This window comes from Eublepharis macularius, chromosome 4 (assembly GCF_028583425.1).
Source record: "Eublepharis macularius isolate TG4126 chromosome 4, MPM_Emac_v1.0, whole genome shotgun sequence".
NCBI classification, from domain to species: Eukaryota; Metazoa; Chordata; class Lepidosauria; order Squamata; family Eublepharidae; genus Eublepharis; species Eublepharis macularius.
Genome location: NC_072793.1, coordinates 82,870,621 through 82,888,583, shown reverse-complemented (window position 1 = coordinate 82,888,583; position 17,963 = coordinate 82,870,621). Strand labels below are relative to the sequence as shown.

The following is a 17,963-nucleotide window of genomic DNA, read 5'->3' as shown; positions in this document are numbered from 1 at the left end:
TGCTGGCTGCTGCGCCAAGTCTGGTAAGGGTGTCGGTGGGCCTGGGGGTGGGGGAGGGCTTGCAGGCAGATAGCAGAACCACTGAGTCTAGCACAGGTCACTGCACTGGACATACCCCTCTAAGAACTTTTGACTTTGTAATGGTTTTGGCTAAAGGTGTAAACCGTGAACCAGCATCCAAAGGCTTTGTTTGTATTTGTTTATTCATCCACTTTCTCTTCTGCCTGTCAACTAGATAAGCAGTACTGCAGACAATTAGGCTATCAGCAAGCTTTTTTTCCAGCCTTTTCTTTAAAATTTCAGGAGAATTCCCCTGTGGGCACAAACATCCTGGAACTGATCATGAGTGACAGAGACTCTCCAGAGAATGGGCCACCATACGCTTTCCAGATCACTGAAGGAAATGAAGGAAAGGTGTTCCAGATCAACCAGGATGGACTGTTGGTGACTTCATCCATCCTGAACAGAAGAGTGAAAGAACACTACCTATTACATGTCCAGGTAGATCTTTCTTCAGATTACTTCAAATATATTGAGCCTGGGGCAATAATAATAGAAGCCACAGGAAACAGAACTAATCTCCAGATCTACAAAGGTATCTCTGAGCAATTAAAATAAAATCTAAAAACAGAGTAATTGAAGCAAACCTTCCCAGTTTTATACTTTACAGAGGATCCAGTATAAGTGCAATGGTGGATGTGCACATAAATAAGATCCATGAGGTAGTCATTCATAAACTCTGTTATCGTGCCTGTACTTGCAGCATTAGAATGCCAGGATTCATGTGACCTGGACAGAGACCATGCTGGTATGCTAAAGGCTGCATGCACAGGTAAGATGACCCATTTTGAACTAGTTGTCATGTGTATGGGATGCCACACAGATACTTTTTTTTTGCTTGCCAAGCATCACATCGAATCTGGCCCTGCGTTGTGTTTCTGAATGTTTAATGAAAGTGCTTCAGTCTACAAAATTCCTTCTTTCTTTCCAAAAAGGACATGCACCGGTGAAACTGAGTTATTTTCAACATAAAATGAGGGAGGGTTGGAGAGGTGATGGGAAGGCCAAGCAACAGTGTTTTCCTGCCTAATATAAAATCCATATCCCACCACTTTTTCTCTGCTGAGAACCTGCTGGCTGTGAAATTCTGTAGTGTGCACAAATGTGTGGGTGCATATCCATTGGAGACTTAGCTTTGTACAGAATGTAGATAGATCAGCAAAGGCATGGATTTTTTAAAAAATATCTTGTGGCCTGAATAAGATAAAAACATGCAGCCCAGGGACAAGCTGAGCGTCCTGATGCATATTTGTGGAGGGTTTTAATGGCCTGCGTAATTTTCTTCCTCAGGTCACAGACAGTGGTGTCCCTCCTCTCTCTTCCTCTGCATTTATAAGTGTCCAGGTGACTCAGCAAAGCAGATATCCACCTTCGGCACTCCCTCTAGAGATTTTCATCACAACTAATGAAAAAGCATTCAGAGGCGGAGTTCTTGGCAAAATTCATGCCACAGATCGAGATCCCCAGGATACCCTGCAATATACATTGGTGTCCAAAGGGCCAGAAAAGCAACACTTCTCAGTGGGAGCTACAGATGGCAAGATAATTGCATACAAAAGTCTTCCTCATGGCCACTATACTCTTAATGTGACGGTCAGTGATGGGACCTTTGCAACCACAACCAGTGTCCACATCCATGTGTGGTCCTTTAGCCAAGAAGCTTTGGATGAAGCAGTGGTGTTGCACTTCCGTTACCTCTCCCCTGAGGAATTTATAAGTGATCACTGGCGCAACCTGCAAAGGTTCCTGGGAAGCATTCTAGAAACTAGGCGACAAAACATCTACATGGCTAGTTTACAGCCTTCCAGTGCTTCTGATGGTGTGGACCTCCTGCTAGCTATCGGGGAGCCTCATCATTCACTCTATAGACCCAGTTTACTAGCCAGTAGGATTTTTCATTCTCTTGAAGAGATGAGCCAGGGAGTAGGGCTGCAGCTGAAGAAGATGACTCATGTGCCATGCCATGGGACAGAATGCAGTACTACGCAGCGGGCCTGCAAAGAGACAATTCAGCTTGATCCAGGAATGGTGTACACATATAGTACTGCCCGTCTCAGCTTTCTCACTCCTCGACATAGCTTGGAACAAATATGTTCTTGCAATGGTGAGAAATTCATCATAATTTTCTCTATTCTTAAAAAAATTTCCATGCTTCTTATTGGTGTCTTTCATCTCATCGTTGACAATCCAAATTTTCTTGTCACTAAAGAAGGTAATCTGTGCTGATGGTGGAAAGCTTGTGCCACTTGGGCAATAGAGTTGAATCTGGGCATTTACGGTATTCATTTCAAAAGAGGCTTTATAGGAGCAATCATGTCAGCTGACAAAGGAAGATTAAAAAGATATAGTATGGAGTTTCTTTTTTAGGAAGAGCAAGGAAAGTTGTGAGCTGAATACAAGACTATCTAATTAAGGACCGGGATCAGGCTATATCCTTTAAGATATGAAAGATGAAATAAGCCACAACTTGAATCCAGAGACTGAGGGTAGAACTCGATTGGCTGCAGATCAAGACAAGGCTGAGTTGCTAGATCTTTTGCGGGCCCCTAGTCTGTATAGCAGATTCCTGAGGTCAGTTAGGATGCGCCTTCAGTAGCTTTCCATGAAACTAATGTAACCTCTTAGCAGTAAACAAAAAACATGGAAAGTGGCCAGGAATTTCTCCCCGACACCAGCATTTTGAACGTTCAGTCTTCAAAGCCCTGTGAATTTGTGGTATAGGTTACAAGCAAGCTGCAGGGAAGCAGTGCAGGTCTGGCACCCTGTGCATGTACAACAGCATTTGAAGGTGCGTTGTAATCTCTGTGTTGTGCCTTTAGGGAATCGAAGCAGTAAAACCTGCTATCTGTAAGATTCTAGAAGAACAAAGGACATGAGTGTAAGAGCAGAAGATGTTTGTTCTCCTTCAGAATGCAGCTTTCTTTGCTTTCATTTTCAGGCACAGCTTTGCGATTTAGTGGACACAGTTACATATGGTATCACCATCAAGGCAGAAGGGATTGGCAAATGCAGTTCCTCTTGCAAACCCACCAGATCCAAGCTATACTTCTCATTACCAATGGAACCAATAGTGCTATTCTGCAGGTAGGGGTCATAATTCCTTCAGTTTTTTTTCTATTGCTCAGAGTCAGATGGCTTTGGTATATAAAGCAAAAGACAAAGAAGCAACAAGAACTGTTCCTTACTTTTAAAGTGGAGTACATATACATCTGCCAAAAAATGTAACTTCTGCCCATCAAGGTAACTTCTCTCTGCCTAGCCCTACAGGAAAGAACATCAGTCCTGACCAGTTGCTATCACTGATTTTGATAAATATTTGTATCTTAATTAGGGTAGAAATCTGTTTTCATTTTCTTCATGAGTATCTGCACCATAATTTCTAAAGCCTGTCTAATCTCTAGAGATATTGATAGTAAAGATTTGACTTGTTTAAAAGATAAGGAGATTTACTGGATTCTTACTCGCAACAAGCCTTGCCAGAGTACCAATATTACCAAATAGCCCTGTTCAGGGCTTTTTTTCTGGGAAAAGAGGTGGTGGAACTCAGTGGTGGAACTCAGGACTGCACAATGACGGCACTTTGGGTCAGCTGGAATGGGGGGGGAGTTTTTTCAGTTTAAATCGCCCTTGGTGAAAATGGTCACATGGCCAGTGGCCCCGCCCCCTGATCTCCAGACAGAGGGGAGTTTAGATTGCCCTCTGCACCATGTGCAATCTAAACTCCCCTCTGTCTGGAGATCAGGGGGCGGGGCCACCGGCCATGTGACCATTTTCGAGAGGTGCCGGAACTCTATTCCACCACGTTCCAGCTGAAAAAAAGCCCTGGCCCTGTTTGATGTTTGATGGGTAAAAGAAACAGGAGGTGGTGGCAGCAGAGGCAACTGAATAGAAAAGCTCTTAAGAGAGAGTTTGGTAGCAATGAGGGAGCCCTACTGGGAAGGGTGGATTTCCCTTGGGTAGAACAGGGGTGGACACCTCTGGCTTCTGGGGTGAGGCTACTTCTTGCTCACCTGCTTGCTGGCTGCATGCACAAGTCAGGAGAGAGAGTAATCTGACAGATGCTGGGGTGGGAAACAAGACACATGCTAGTAAGTAGTCCTTCACTTTCATTCAGAGCAGAAGAAATAAATATAGCTGTAGTGGCCTAAGGAAGTTTCTGCTGCTGTATAGTATCTCCATATTCTATCCTACAGTTGTCAAAGCTTGTACCCTCCTTGCTGTATATTGTACCCATGAAGCTGAAATACATTTCAACACTTTGCTCTCCTATACTATGTTCAGTTAAAAAGAACATGCTCTAACTGGCATCTGTTTAGATATACTGAATGTTCTATGATGACACAAAAGGGAGAAGGCAACCACAGGATTACCTCCTATCTATTTAGTGCTTAAGAGCCATTAAGTATCTAGTTCTTAAGGCTATTTTGTGAAGACAAATAACCAAAACAAAGAACTAATTGAATTATTCAGGCAGGCTGATGATAGTCTGGAATTAATATATTTATTAGTTGCCTATATTAACCACTATATATTGTTTGTGCAATTAGGCAGGATTCCATGTGGCGTGATTCCTTTGCGGGACTTTTTCCCCTCTTACACAATAAGGCTGCTGAAGTTTGAAGTGGAAGATTGGTGTGACGGGGGAGACAGGCTTCTGCAGTGGGGATTAAAGCAGTTTAGGAAGAAGGGGGTGATTTTCAGTGGGAAAAACAGCATAAAAAAGAAGTTTAAAAATACGCTTTGCCCCTATACTGGTTTCTGCTTCAGTTGCAGTTCAGCAGCTGAATCATGTATGTGTTGTCCCACTCAAAGTATTAAAGTCTAGCTTCACCTTTAGCCTAAGCTACGAGTATTCTATTGTTTGTGCTGTCGGTGTCTTCTAGTATGTGTCAGGCTATGGATGACAGGCTATGGTAGACAGACCCCTGTACCATTACAGCAAGAATTCCAGTTTCTTGGTTAAAAGGTTTTATTCAGGAATCAGATCATTTCCACATATATGTCCATAGGATTACTCTCAGAAGCAAAGTAAGCAACTAAGCAGTAATAACAGGTTGACGGGAATGGAAACATGGGTGAAAACCATTCCTCTTAAAGAACACAATTACTCCTTTCCCCCCTCCCATCAGCAAAACATAGCTTTTGGCGCGAACCCGTCATGGGAACTTCTCACATATTTTAACTATCACGTCTAGACATTGAGAAAGCAGGAGATTAAAGTTGAAACACAGTAATTCATGGGAGCGAGCAGTGTACAAGGTCAGAAGCACTGAAAGCTTCAAAGCCATTAGATAAGACACCTGCAACTTCAGTAAGCCTGTGAAAGCAAAGCAGTTATGGCATTGGTAATATGGCATCAAGGTACAGCATGAAACACTGGTTCAGAATAACAGGGCCGATTCCAGATGACTAACCTTAAGTCGCTTCATGCCGCCCTCTTCCGGATCGCGACGGGGAAAATGCGAAATATCACGTTTCCTCGCGCGAGTTTTGCACGACAACACGCAAAACTCGCGCGAGGAAACGCAATATTTCGCATTTTCCCCGTCGCGATCCGGAAGAGGGCGGCATGAAGCGACTTAAGGTTAGTCATCTGGAATCGGCCCTGGTCAGCATCAAATAATGGCATGGATGAGGCACAGACATAACAGTATATTTCTTAATTGCTTTCTAGTTCTTATCTTTTTGACTGGAGGCTGTGCAGGCAGAGGCTGTTGTTCATTGGTGTGTAGCCTTCTCAACACTGTTCAGCACTGGCCTACATCCACTCCTTCTACTCATTGCATTGTTTTTATATTTTATTTTGTAATCCACCGGGACTCCCTGCAACAAAGGCAGGCTATAAACAAAGTAAGCCAAATGAATGAAAGTCAGCTGTAACTTGGTCTCAAAGGAATTACAATTTTTGTTCTAATTACAACAAAGTATTAGTGTACTTTGAGGGAGTCCAGTGCTTAAACTGGTGCCTGTTTAAGCTGGTTGTGTTACATTGTGATTCAACAACAACAAAAACAGGACAGGAGGAGGCTCCATTATCCTTGCCTACCACTAACAAGAGACTGCTTTGAAGTTCAGGGCAGAGTTGCTGTAGTATAGTGGTTAAGTGGTTAGACTGTGAATCAGCGTGCCACTAGTTCGACTCCCTCTAGTGCTCTGAGCTCTCCAGGTGGCATTGGGTAAACCACTTTTCTCACCCTCAGCTGTATTGTGGGAATAATAATAACATTGACTTTGTTCATTGCCCTGAGTGGGCACTAATCTGTCTAGAAAAGCAGTGTATGAGCACACTGTTATTACAGAGTTCAGTGTGGGAAGAAACACTGGAATATAACCCACACCCTTTGGTTTCCAGTTCAGTTTGAGAAATCCCTCACTCTCTGCCTAATCTGCTGCTGGGCAGGTCCAGTCCTGCTCCCAGCAGCCCACCTTTCAAAAGTGGCATGATATGGTGGGTGGGGCCAACCATAATTAGTGGTGCATGCTGTAGACTTGATAGGGCAAGAGCACTGTCATACACTGCTGTTCTAGACCTGTCCCAGTGTTATACATTTTGACAGGGCTGGCTCTGGTGAGATTACAGCATGGAACCAGAGGTCTGCTACAACCAGCTCAGTATTTCAGCATATCTTTAACTGACTCTGTTTCTAATCCTTTTTTTATATTATGGGTTTTCATTAACAGTGTTTCAAATGTTTATACAAATTATAATAATAATAACATTCGATTTATATACCGCCCTTCAGGATGACTTAACACCCACTCAGAGCAGCTCACAAAGTATGTCATTATTATCCCCACAACAAAACACCCTGTGAGGTAGGTGGGACTGAGAGAGCTAGAAGCTGTGACCAGTCTCCCAGCTAGCTACAAGCTGGCTACAAGTGGAGGAGTGAGGAATCAAACCTGGTTCTCCAGATTAGAGTCCCGCGCTCTTAACCACTACACCAAACTGGCTCTCCATTCTGTGTATTTTGGTGTTTAGTACTGGGACAGGTTCAACTTTTGTTAAATAGATAAACCATTTTTAAAAAAGAACTCACAATCATCACGAATATAGAGAGGAGCATCAAAACTCTCTGGCAATATCTCACTAGCTGGCTATGTCCCCTCAGCATAAGATATTTGTCTATTCAAAACTGAATCATTCAAAAACCTTTAATCCAAAGTACATGCTATTCCCTAACCTACAGGTTGAAAGGAACTTTGAATTATCCATGCCATCCTAAGCAAAGTTACACCCATCTAAAAGCATTGACATCAATCAATTTAGAAGGATGCACTTTTGCAAAGGATGACACTGTATTTTCTCTATTGACTTCTTAACCAAGGGCAATGTCTACTTTTCTCACAGAAGGATAAGACAAGATTATGTCCCATCAGAAGATCCCATTCCAAGAGACTGGGATATACTCCATTAGTGATCATAAACATTTGAAAAATGTCACCTATAAGGTATTCATGTTTTTTAAATGATCTACTATTTCATTGAGTGCAGTTGTCTTTTTCAAAGTAATTTTACCATACTGGTGAGCAACCCATGTGCATGTTACCAAAATAGGAAGAAGGAGAAGGAGGCCAAGTCAAGCACAAACATGTGAACCTCTATGTTGACGTTTCCCTTGATGAGTTTCATCACTCAGTGCAACTGCCAGAAGCTGGAATATCTTAATCTGATACCTTCCTGTTTTTTGGCTGTACTTTTGGAATCTATAAGGAATTCAAAGGTGTGCACTCCTCTGCTGTCTTGGCAGCAGAGGAAGAACATTACCCTGCAGATATAATTTCCTTTTTATTTGCTGGTCCTTCATTGATTTTAATTGGACTTGATGGAGAAATGAGAGCCTGTAACTTGCTTGTTTAAGTATTCTCATTTTGAGCTCAGTAGTTTAGTTTTGTGCCATAAATTAAATTCAGCAACATGGTCATTTACAGAACTGTTACTTTCCTCAAAACTAGCTAGTGAGTAAATGAAGTACATTAAGTAGACAGATACTTTCAAATTACCCTTCAGTCCCTAGCCACATTTCTTTTTTTGTTTGTTCAGTAATGTAGTTTACCCATTTAAATGTTTTAGGGCAGAACTGAACTAAAGCTATGAACATTTAAATCCCATTGACCTCAATGCACTCTCTTATGGTGAAATTAATATGATTTAAAAGTACTTAACTTTAGCTGGAATGTATCCTCAGTATATGTTTTACTCATCACAATGGAGTCGGCAACCCCAGCATCTTGACAAGCTATTTTCATCTACTGTTCTTTGGTAAATAGGTGTAGTCTACACAAGGTGGCTAGACCAGGATTGATTATGGCATTTTATATTTTATTAATTTATAACAATTATCTTAGTAAAAGGGAACAGCTCATGTAAAATATCAAAACAATAAAGTAGAATAAAATATGAAAAAATCTAAAACACTATGCATACAAAGTAAAGTAAACCATTAAAAAGGCATGAAAATGTTAAAATATTAGTCAAAAAGCAATAAAAAACAATCAGTTCTCCAAAGCCGTAGTCTGCTTTTTAAAGATCACTAAACTGGGTTTTAGAATCATGACTTGTTAGTAATAAATTTTACAAGGTCAAAAGTAAAGGCTCGTTGGGCATCCGCCATAAACTTGGCTGGATAGGAGAGCTGCTGTGCTGCTCGGTGTTCCCAAAGGCGTATCACAGCCAACATCTTCTTTTTGTATTTTTGTTCATTATTTTATTTATTTGTTTAAAATATTTGTACCTTACTATTCTCCGCAGAAGGACCAAAGATGTGCAATAAAAATAATCCACAAAGAAACAAAAAAATTGTATTGAATATGTCCAGGATTCTGTAGCTGGCTTCTCCAAAGTCACCAGCTTCAAGTCATGAACTGAGTCCTCGTGCCCCAGGGCTTATACCTCTGATCACACCCAAGCTTTTAAAAATCATTATTGCATAATACCAAGGAAAAAAGAAGAGAAGATGGGTGTTTACAGCAATTTGTATGTGTTATCTCTAAATTTTTCATTTCAGCACCTAATTAAAAATTGCCCAGCATTCACAGAACTTACCTGCACATTGTAAAATATTTCTTTGCATCCTTAGGTAATATGTTAGTATAGTTAATAATGCTACATTCCAAATACAAATAAACTACTGTTCTGTTTTCCCCAGTGGGGCAAACCGACATCTTAGTTATTTGCTCAGGGTTCCATTTTGTTGAGAAGTGAGTTTTTTCCTGTTTCTCCACTAGAGTTGCCAATTCCAGCTTGAGAAATTCTTGGAGATTTGAGGTGGAGCCCACTGAGGGCGGGGGTTGGGTTAGCAACCTTGTTCCCGATAGGATCATAGTGCATGTGTGCACCTCCTGAGGTTTCCTTGGCTTTTCACCAGTCTTTCCCAAACCTGCTTGCTTCACTGCACCATTGTGAGAAAGACTGCAACAAAGCCTAGATGGCTGCTGCATAGGTGAGTAGGAAAGTTCAGATTTTCATTGTCCTGCCCACATGGCAGCTATTTCCCCCACTGCAGCCATTTCCTCTTCTGCTACCAAGGGGCTTTTGCAAAAGTTGGCAACGAAATATCATTATATTGATATAACAGTATAAAATATATGCAACAGGTTGCAAATTATGATTTCTTAATAAAGCAGTGACTACATTCTTTATTTGTAAACATTGAAAAAGCAGAAGGTTTATTGTCCCTAATTTACACATAGGGTTGCCGTTCCCCAATGGGGGCAAGGGATCACCCACTCCCAGCCTCTGCCCCCTGCCACCACTCACCTGGCCAGTGGGGGGGGGGGGAGGCATGGGAATGGGTCTCTCAGGGTGCACTTCCAGCATGTGCAATTATGTCACTTCCAGGAGTGGCATCATCGTGTAGGCCTTGGGAGTGCTCCCACACTTCATGCCGGGCTGATTTGGGTACAGCTTATAGCTAAATTCTTCACCTCCAGCCCTCTTCATTGAGAAAAGATCAGATTCCAAGATCAGTATATCTTTGTCCTTCACAAACCTCTCCTTTAAGTCTTCCAAGTTAACTGCTCTGTAATATAATTTATATTAGATGCCCCCACATCTATTACTGGGATGCACCAGTGTTTTCAGTGCTACCCTTAGGAGTTTGTTTTCCTAAATAATTTTTCAAAATGTTTCCCAGGGTGCAAGGACAGCTGGTTTTACTTGAAGGTAGATTCATGAACAAAAATAATAGTTTAGTTAACATATTGATGTTTACAGTAGAGTTTCTTCCCAATCACAGACTGCAATGTTTGCCAATACATGCTTTGAATAATTTAATATGATAATATTTTGCCAAAGGTCAAGATCTTGTAGCAATCCAAATACCCAAATATCAAACTGGATAATCACACCATAGCAAAGGACAGATTTTAACTTCTTCTTGACCGGCATTAATAAATTAAATCCAATCTATTCTGATTTAGATCATTTTACTTTATCACCCCAAAGGTATGTATCAGGTTGACCACTTCTATAAATGAAACTTGTGGTCTTCTTAAAGTTATAATTATATTGTCTATATAAAGATGGATTTTAGAAACATAATGACCAAAACATATTCCATAGATACCCCCCTCCCCCATTATCATGGCTAGCAGTTCAATAGCCAAAACAAACAATAAAGCTGAAAGAGGACAACCTTGGTGACTTCTTCTAGGAATAGGATTTTAAAAAAATATTACTATTTATGGAGGCCTAGCTGAAGGGCATCATACATCAGAAAAATCCACTCTTTAAATTTTCCACCTAAATTGAAAATCTCAATAATCTTATCCTTAAATGTAAAAGATGAGTCGTGTTACCAACAACTCACTTTTTATCCTGGCACAGGTGTGCTGAGGGCCCTGCTGTGCGCCTGTGCCAGGATAAAAAGTGAGTCGGTGGGGGCAGGCTTCTGAGAGGCTGCAGAGCCAGCACGGAGGGAAAGCGTGCGGGAGCTCCCCCCACACAGCCTCCTCGTCACCTCAGTGGCAACTGCAGAGCCACACTGCACCTTCCTGCCAGCTCCCTGGCCCCTCAGAGGCCTGCCTGTGGTGGGGAGGCGAAGCATGGGGGAGCTCCCGCCACCTCTGCAGCATCTGCAGAGCCATACTGCGCCTCCCTGCCAGCTCCATGGCCCCTCAGAGGCCTGCTTGTGGCAGGGAGGCAAAGCACAGGAGAGCCCCCCGTGCAGCCTCCCTGCCAGCTCCACAGCCCCTCAGGGGCCTGCATGCAGAGCCAGCGGGGAGGCGAAGCGTGGGAGAGCTCCCCCCATACAGCCTTCCTGCCACCAAGGCAGCGGCTGCAGAGCCACGCTGCTCTTCCCTGCTGGCTCTGCTGGCTCCTCAGAGGCCTGCCTGTGGAGCCAGCAGGGAGGCACAGTGCAGGGGAAGCCCCCCAGGCAGCCTTCTGCGGCGGCTGAGGGTCCAGGGAGCTGGTGGGGAGGCGCAGCGCGAGAGAGCCCCATTCCTGCTGTGCAGCCTTCCCACTGCTTCTGTGGTGGCTGTGGGGCCTTAGGCAGGCTAGTTTTAAATATTTCTAGCAGAAAAGTATTTCTATTGCTAGTTTGAAATATTTCTGTTCCACCCTGTCTAAAACTTTCTTTGCATCCAAAAGAGCAACCTAACTTCATTGCTAATACTATATGCTTTTTGTATTGCATTAATTATGCTATTAATGTTTGTCAGCACCTTCACAAGCCCACAAGCCAACAATCGCTGCCGTACAACTTCATAGGATCAGACATGTAGGTTGTTTTCATCCTGTTCCTATTGAAACCATGTCCTACACATTACACCAACTGTAGCATCCAAATGGTTTTTAAAATTCCAACGTGAAATGGGAATTGCTTTCCACATGGGGTTGCTTCCACATGTGGGTTTTGCTCCTGTTTTATGTATGAATCAGTTCAGGGTTTTTGAGGACCCGTCATCCCCTAATTGTCCACATTCAGGTTTTCTTCTGCTTTGCTTTGCTCTGATATTTCCCAAATGGTTGTCACATTGTTTGGATAAGCAGCTCACATTTTTGAAGGTCCCACCAACCCACATTCATGTCATTTCCCCTGCTTTGGACCCCCTGCGGCTTCTATTTCCCCTTCTGCTACTGGAAGGCTTTTTGGTGCATTGTTATCTTCTCCATTTTATCCTCACAAAATCCTGATAATTGCAATACTGTGCCAGTATAACATCCCTCTAAAAGTCAAAAGAGTATAAAATAGATAAAATAGATGATTACAGAAGATAAAAACTAGCTAAAAATTATACAATAAACTATGTATAGGTAAAAGAGTAGGTAATACATATAAAAGTGTTAAGCTACCTAAAGGTTAGACTGAGAGTCAGTGACTGGCCTAGGGTCACCAAGTGAGCTTCCATGGCAGAGAGGAGATTTAAACTGCAGTCTCCCAGTTCCTCGTCCAGCACACTGACCATTATGCGACAGTGGTACTCTTACGCTGGTTATAATGATCTACTGACAAAAAAGGCATGGACAAATGCCAGTGGTGCAGGGGGGAAATGAAAATTTATTGAGTGTAAGCTTTAAAAAAAGCTCTTTTTTAAAAAGTTTCTATTCAGTAATTTGTCTTTTTAATTGGAATTTGGCCTTGCCTCCTTTCATCTTGATGACTAGTGCAGCCCTATTGTTTTCCTACAATAAATAAAAATATATAAATATTATATTTCTATAATAAAGACTTCTGGTGGTGCAGCATGGAGAAAATATGGGAGGAAACTACTCACAAAACTCCCCCATACGGACACTCCATTGCCAGTGGAAACCCGTCATCCCCTAATTGTCAGAGACTCCTCGTTGTAAGAATGGATCAAGCATAAAACAGTAAATATAAAAATGTAACAATTTGTTCTTCTGATGTGCTGTCCAAAGAAAATAAATTATTCTATTACTGCTTTAATTTTACCCTCTTCTCCATTTTTCCTTTCCTACTGTCTCATTGCAAAACTTCTGAAATAAAACCTATGAAAAGAATTAACAAAATGACACAACTGTTTGTTATCATTTTCTCAGAGTTTCATGACAGCCGAGCCCTGACGTGTTCCATTTGAAGAATACTGGCGCTATTGATAAATTCTTGCCAAGGCCTCCCACCTTTTATTTACAAATGTTCTTCTAGAATATATTGCAAAATTTATCATGAATCCCTCAGGATAGCTTGTAATGAGTATATATTTGCTGACTCCTCATTGTATAGCAATATGTCACCCATTTATTTGTGTATGCTTCTTTAGAAGATTTCACACATACTTGTTATGCAGAAGTGTTCTATTGCTATGGACTGATTTTTTTTTTCCAAATACGACATATTGGGGACGTAACCATTTCCTTGGCCTTAATATATATTTAATACAATAATAATTCTCTTTTCAGTTTACAAACAATAATTCCTTTTGCTCTTTAATAAATTATTTGCTTTATATAATACTCAGGGAATTAAATAGCAGACTTGGTCTTCAGTCACAGGTGCACGTAGTGTGCATGTAAAGTACATCAAGTTGCAGTCAACTTATGGTGCCCCCGTGCAGTTTCCAAGGCAAAAGACAAACAGAAATGATTTGCCATTACTTGCTTAAGTACCTCTTAGGAAAAAGGAAAGACATCAAATTTTGTCTTGAGATCTACCTAAAGGTGCAGTTTCATGGTTCCCCCTACCCCAACCTCAGCATTTCACTAAACCGCAAAATTTGACAAGATCAGTCTTGGCCAACCAGATGCTTACTTTTCTGACACAATGAAGTCTGTGGGTTACTTCTTAGAGGCTCAGTGATCCTATTGTTTCTCTCACAATGGCTTGTGCTGGAGGCTTTGGATTAAGCTCAAGGCTACATGAAGAAGCTTGGCTCTGTTTCTATCATGCTGATAAACAGCTGGTGGTTACAATAGTTCTTTTTCTCTGTCTTTTTCCCCCTTTTCTACTACTCCCCATGTAAAACCGCCAGCTGCCATTCCCAGCCTAGATTCTGTCAGCACTCTTTCCTATTGCCAACAAAAGAGTCAATATAGACAACATCCATAGCATTAACAAGATAGTGAGAACAAATCCATGGCTAAGATTGCACAGCATGTTTTGGCAGACAAGTGTTCACTTGCGTCCAGCAGTAAAAGATGCCCTGGATTTCAATGGAACAACCTAAGATTTGTGACTCAAACAGACAAGTGTTAGGCAGGCCACAAGCCAGCACATATGATGTCATACCATGTTTCCAGCTGAAGATGCTAAGACCTGTGTGGCAACTGTCACGGTGGGCAAGAGGCATGTGTGCGTGTGGTGAAGGTACTCCCCTCTTCTTCTTTCCCCCTTCCCACCAGTTATTTTGGAACACCAACACCCAAGTGTGGTGTAGTGTTTAGAGACTTGGACTATGATATGGGAGACCCAAGACTGAATCCCAACTCTTCCGTGGAAGTTTGCTAAGTGGCCTGTCACACTTTCTCAGCCTAACCTACCCCGCAGGATTCTTGTGAGTATTGGCCCACTACAGAGCACAGGAGTACTCCAGGGCCTGTTGCACCGCCCCAGCCTGCTCGGGCTGCTGCTGTGCCAGGTTTTGTCGCTGCTGTAGCTACTGTAGAGCCCTGAGAGGACTGTGCCAACATGCCAGGCCTCACTGCCACCTCTGTGGGCTGTGGCAGTGTGACCCTCCAGAGGCCCAGGCCACCTCAGTGACAGAGAAGGCTGGCCGACAGAGGAGAGGGGCCTTCCTGTCACTGGGCTGGGCTTTCCCAGCCCTTCAGAGGCTCTGAGGAGGCAGCAGAAAGACAAACCATGTTGCCGCTGACTCAGTTCTTAACCACGCAGAGTGCACCTACATTCGATTTATATACCACCCTTCAGGACAACTTAACGCCCACTCAGAGCGGTTTACAAAGTATGCCATTATTATCCCCACAACAAAACGCCCTGTGAGGTGAGTGGGGCTGAGAGAGCTCCAGAGAACTGTGACTAGCCCAAGGTCACCCAGCTGGGTGGTGGGTGTGCAGAGCAGCTAATAGCCAATGCTGGAGGAGCCAGATTTTTAGGGAGTGGGGAATGAAAAGAAGGTGGTAAAATCATTCGAGTCAGACAGGGTTTGTACCTCCAGAGAGTGAGACTGAAGGAATCCTCTCTCAGGAGACTTGTAGGTCTCAGAGCCTGGCTTTTAGAAAGAGCAGACCAATATATCTAATGTTTTAAGCGAGGGTTAGAGCCTCCAGAGAGCAAGACTGGAGGGATCTCAGAGCCTAGTTTCAGGGGACAGCTGGCTAAAGAACTGGAATTTCCAGAAGAGCTCACACATATACAGGGGATTCCTAAGGCTGTGGAAAAGCCAGAGATTAACCTCAAGAGTTTTAAAAGCGTGGTTGATAACTGTTCTTTGCACCCAGGAATTGACAATTGAACCATTTATAACAAAATAAGTCCAGCAGATTCTGTAGATTATACTTGTATTTATTTTTATTTATTTATGTCATTTATAGTCCGCCTTTCTCACTGAGACTCAAGGCAGATTACACAGTATGAAATTAATACAGTCAGTTTCGAGGACATTTCCATGAACAATGCCATAGGTTAAATAAACACAATTTTACAAAGACAAAGCATTAGTAAGAATCCAAACAGAGTTGAAGAAATGTTGAAACAGAACATAAGCAATTCTAGGGCTGACATTAGACCACATGAAGCACCAGTAGCTCATAGGAGCACATACTTAAGGACAACAGGTAGTACATAAGGCAACATAGTGGTGAAGTCTATGGTCCTTAACGCATTAGTGAAGCAGCTGAGATCCCCTTCCTACAATACAAAAGTCTTTTTGAATAATTCGGTTTTGCATGGTTTGTGGAAAGCTCAGGAAGGCCGTTCCACAGGGAAAGGGCCACCACAGAGAAAGCCCGTGTGTGGGCTGCTGTTGATTTTGCCCATGTGCAAGGTGGCACCTGTAGGAGATCCTGTTCAGATGAGTGAAGCTGCCATGGAAGAACATAGGGAGGGAGGTGGCCCAGTAGGTATGCCGGGCCAAGGCCGTGAAGAGCTTTGTATGTGATGATCAATATTTTGAACTGAGCACGGTAACTGATAGGTAGCCAATGGAGTAAATGCAGAATGGGGTGATGTTCATGCTCCTGCTCGCTTCTGATAGCAGTCGTACTACAGTGTTTTGCACCAATTGGAGTCTCCTAGTTAATTTGGTAGAAGACCTATGTATAGTGCATTACAATAGTCACGTCTTGATGTTACCATAGCATGGATCCAAGTGGCTGGGTCAGCCATGTTGAGGTAAGAAGCCATCTTCCAGGCTACAGTGAGGTTGTAAAAGGCGTTTTTTGCTCTAGCAGTAGCGCTGGATCCAGTATAACTCCTAGGCTCTTAACTGCATCTGCAAAGGTCAGATGAACCCCATCGAAAGTGGGGAATAGAATATCCTTGAAGATCTTTGCCTTCCCAACAAGCATCACTTCATTTCAGCCTCTTTGCTTAACATCCTTATTCTCCTATAGAAGAACTTTATTAAAAGTTACTGTTTTTTCTGTTTCCTTAATGTCTCACCTGACATAACTGCCTGCAGAAGCCACTTGTGATCAGTCTGTCAGGTGGCATGGCTAGCAGGATCCCGGAAGTCAAATGGTATTGTCTGAAAAGGCCTTAAGTGTTTTGCAAATGTAGCTGGTGCCTTTCAGTTGACTTGGCATTTGTTAATGAGATAAGCTGCAGGGGTTCGATATTTTGGTCTTTTAAAAACAGAACACTAGGAAAAACTAAGTTAAAACAACAAATACACTAGATGAAATCCAGCAAAAGGCCTACATCTGCTTAACATCATTGGAAGTAGGCTTGCCAAATTCCTAGAGATTTGGGGGCAGAGCCTGAGGAGAATGCTGTTTGGGGGATGAAGGAACCTCAGCAAGGTACAATGCCATAGAGTCCAGCCTCAAAAGCTGCCATTTGCTGCAGGGGAACTGATCTCCAAGCCCCATCTGATGGTTGGCAAACATCATTAGAACCAAAGGTACAGTCAGTGCTAAAATGTTATGGTTTGTTGTGTTGTTCCTCATATGCTCCATACTCCAGTCTAATGAAGGTTTCAAATCAAAGCCTCTGTATGTTTTGACCGGTTGGAAGATCTGCTGAGAGCCTGTTTAGATTTAAATTTGTTAAGAGCATGTGGTTAATTATTAGATTTTTTTTTTTTTAAAGAGAGAATGAATGTTGGAGGCAGCTTTTCTTATTTTGGCTGTTCCTTTGTCTTTTGCAGCTTGTTAATGGAATTCCTCACCTTGGATACAAATGTCGGAATGGTTTCAGTGGGAACCTTTCATCCAACCATTTTGTGAGTGACAGCGTTTGGCACTCCGTTCTTCTGGAAGTGAAAGGCAGTTCTATCCACTTGCTAGTGGACAGCTTGGGAAATGCCTCTCTACAATTACCAGAGGCCTGCAGCAGTTCCCATTCCAGAAGAGACCTGCTCATTGGGGGGCTTGTTCAGCATCATCAGGCCCAGAAGGTCACCAGTGGGTTCAGAGGCTGCCTGGATGCCATCAGGCTTGACGGAGGAGCTATGGTCATTCTGCCTAAAGAAAAGAGGTCCAGAGGGGTTGTTGAAGAGGCAGGCATTAGGCAGTGCTGCTCCCAGACTGGCGCCTGTAGCAGCAACCCCTGCCTCAACGATGGGCTGTGTACTGAGAAGCCAGGTGGAGGTAGGTGCTGTTTTCACACACGGGGTCTGCTAGGGAAATAAGAGCTGGACTTAGTCACACTTCAAGGGCAGGAATTTTCATGGAGTTCCTGTACAAACATGTCCCACCAGTGAAATACAAAAACGTATGACATAAGCAGATGTTGCTTGGTTTTCCATGTTGTGTTTGTGTGTATTTTATGTAAATTCTCTTTTCCGAAGTCTTTCCCAACATGAGATGGCTTGACTCAACA

At 42.7% G+C, this 17,963-nt stretch overlaps 1 protein-coding gene across 1 annotated transcript in view; it reads left to right on the top strand.

The window, feature by feature from the left end:
* FAT2 (FAT atypical cadherin 2) overlaps nucleotides 1-17,963 on the top strand; it is a 109,766-nt gene that overhangs the window by 76,236 nt on the left and 15,567 nt on the right. Inside the window, exons 17-20 of the mRNA XM_054976362.1 lie at nucleotides 304-501; nucleotides 1,351-2,164; nucleotides 2,999-3,144; nucleotides 17,290-17,731. Coding sequence (XP_054832337.1) covers nucleotides 304-501; nucleotides 1,351-2,164; nucleotides 2,999-3,144; nucleotides 17,290-17,731 — 1,600 coding nt within the window. The remainder of the gene's footprint in view (nucleotides 1-303; nucleotides 502-1,350; nucleotides 2,165-2,998; nucleotides 3,145-17,289; nucleotides 17,732-17,963) is intronic.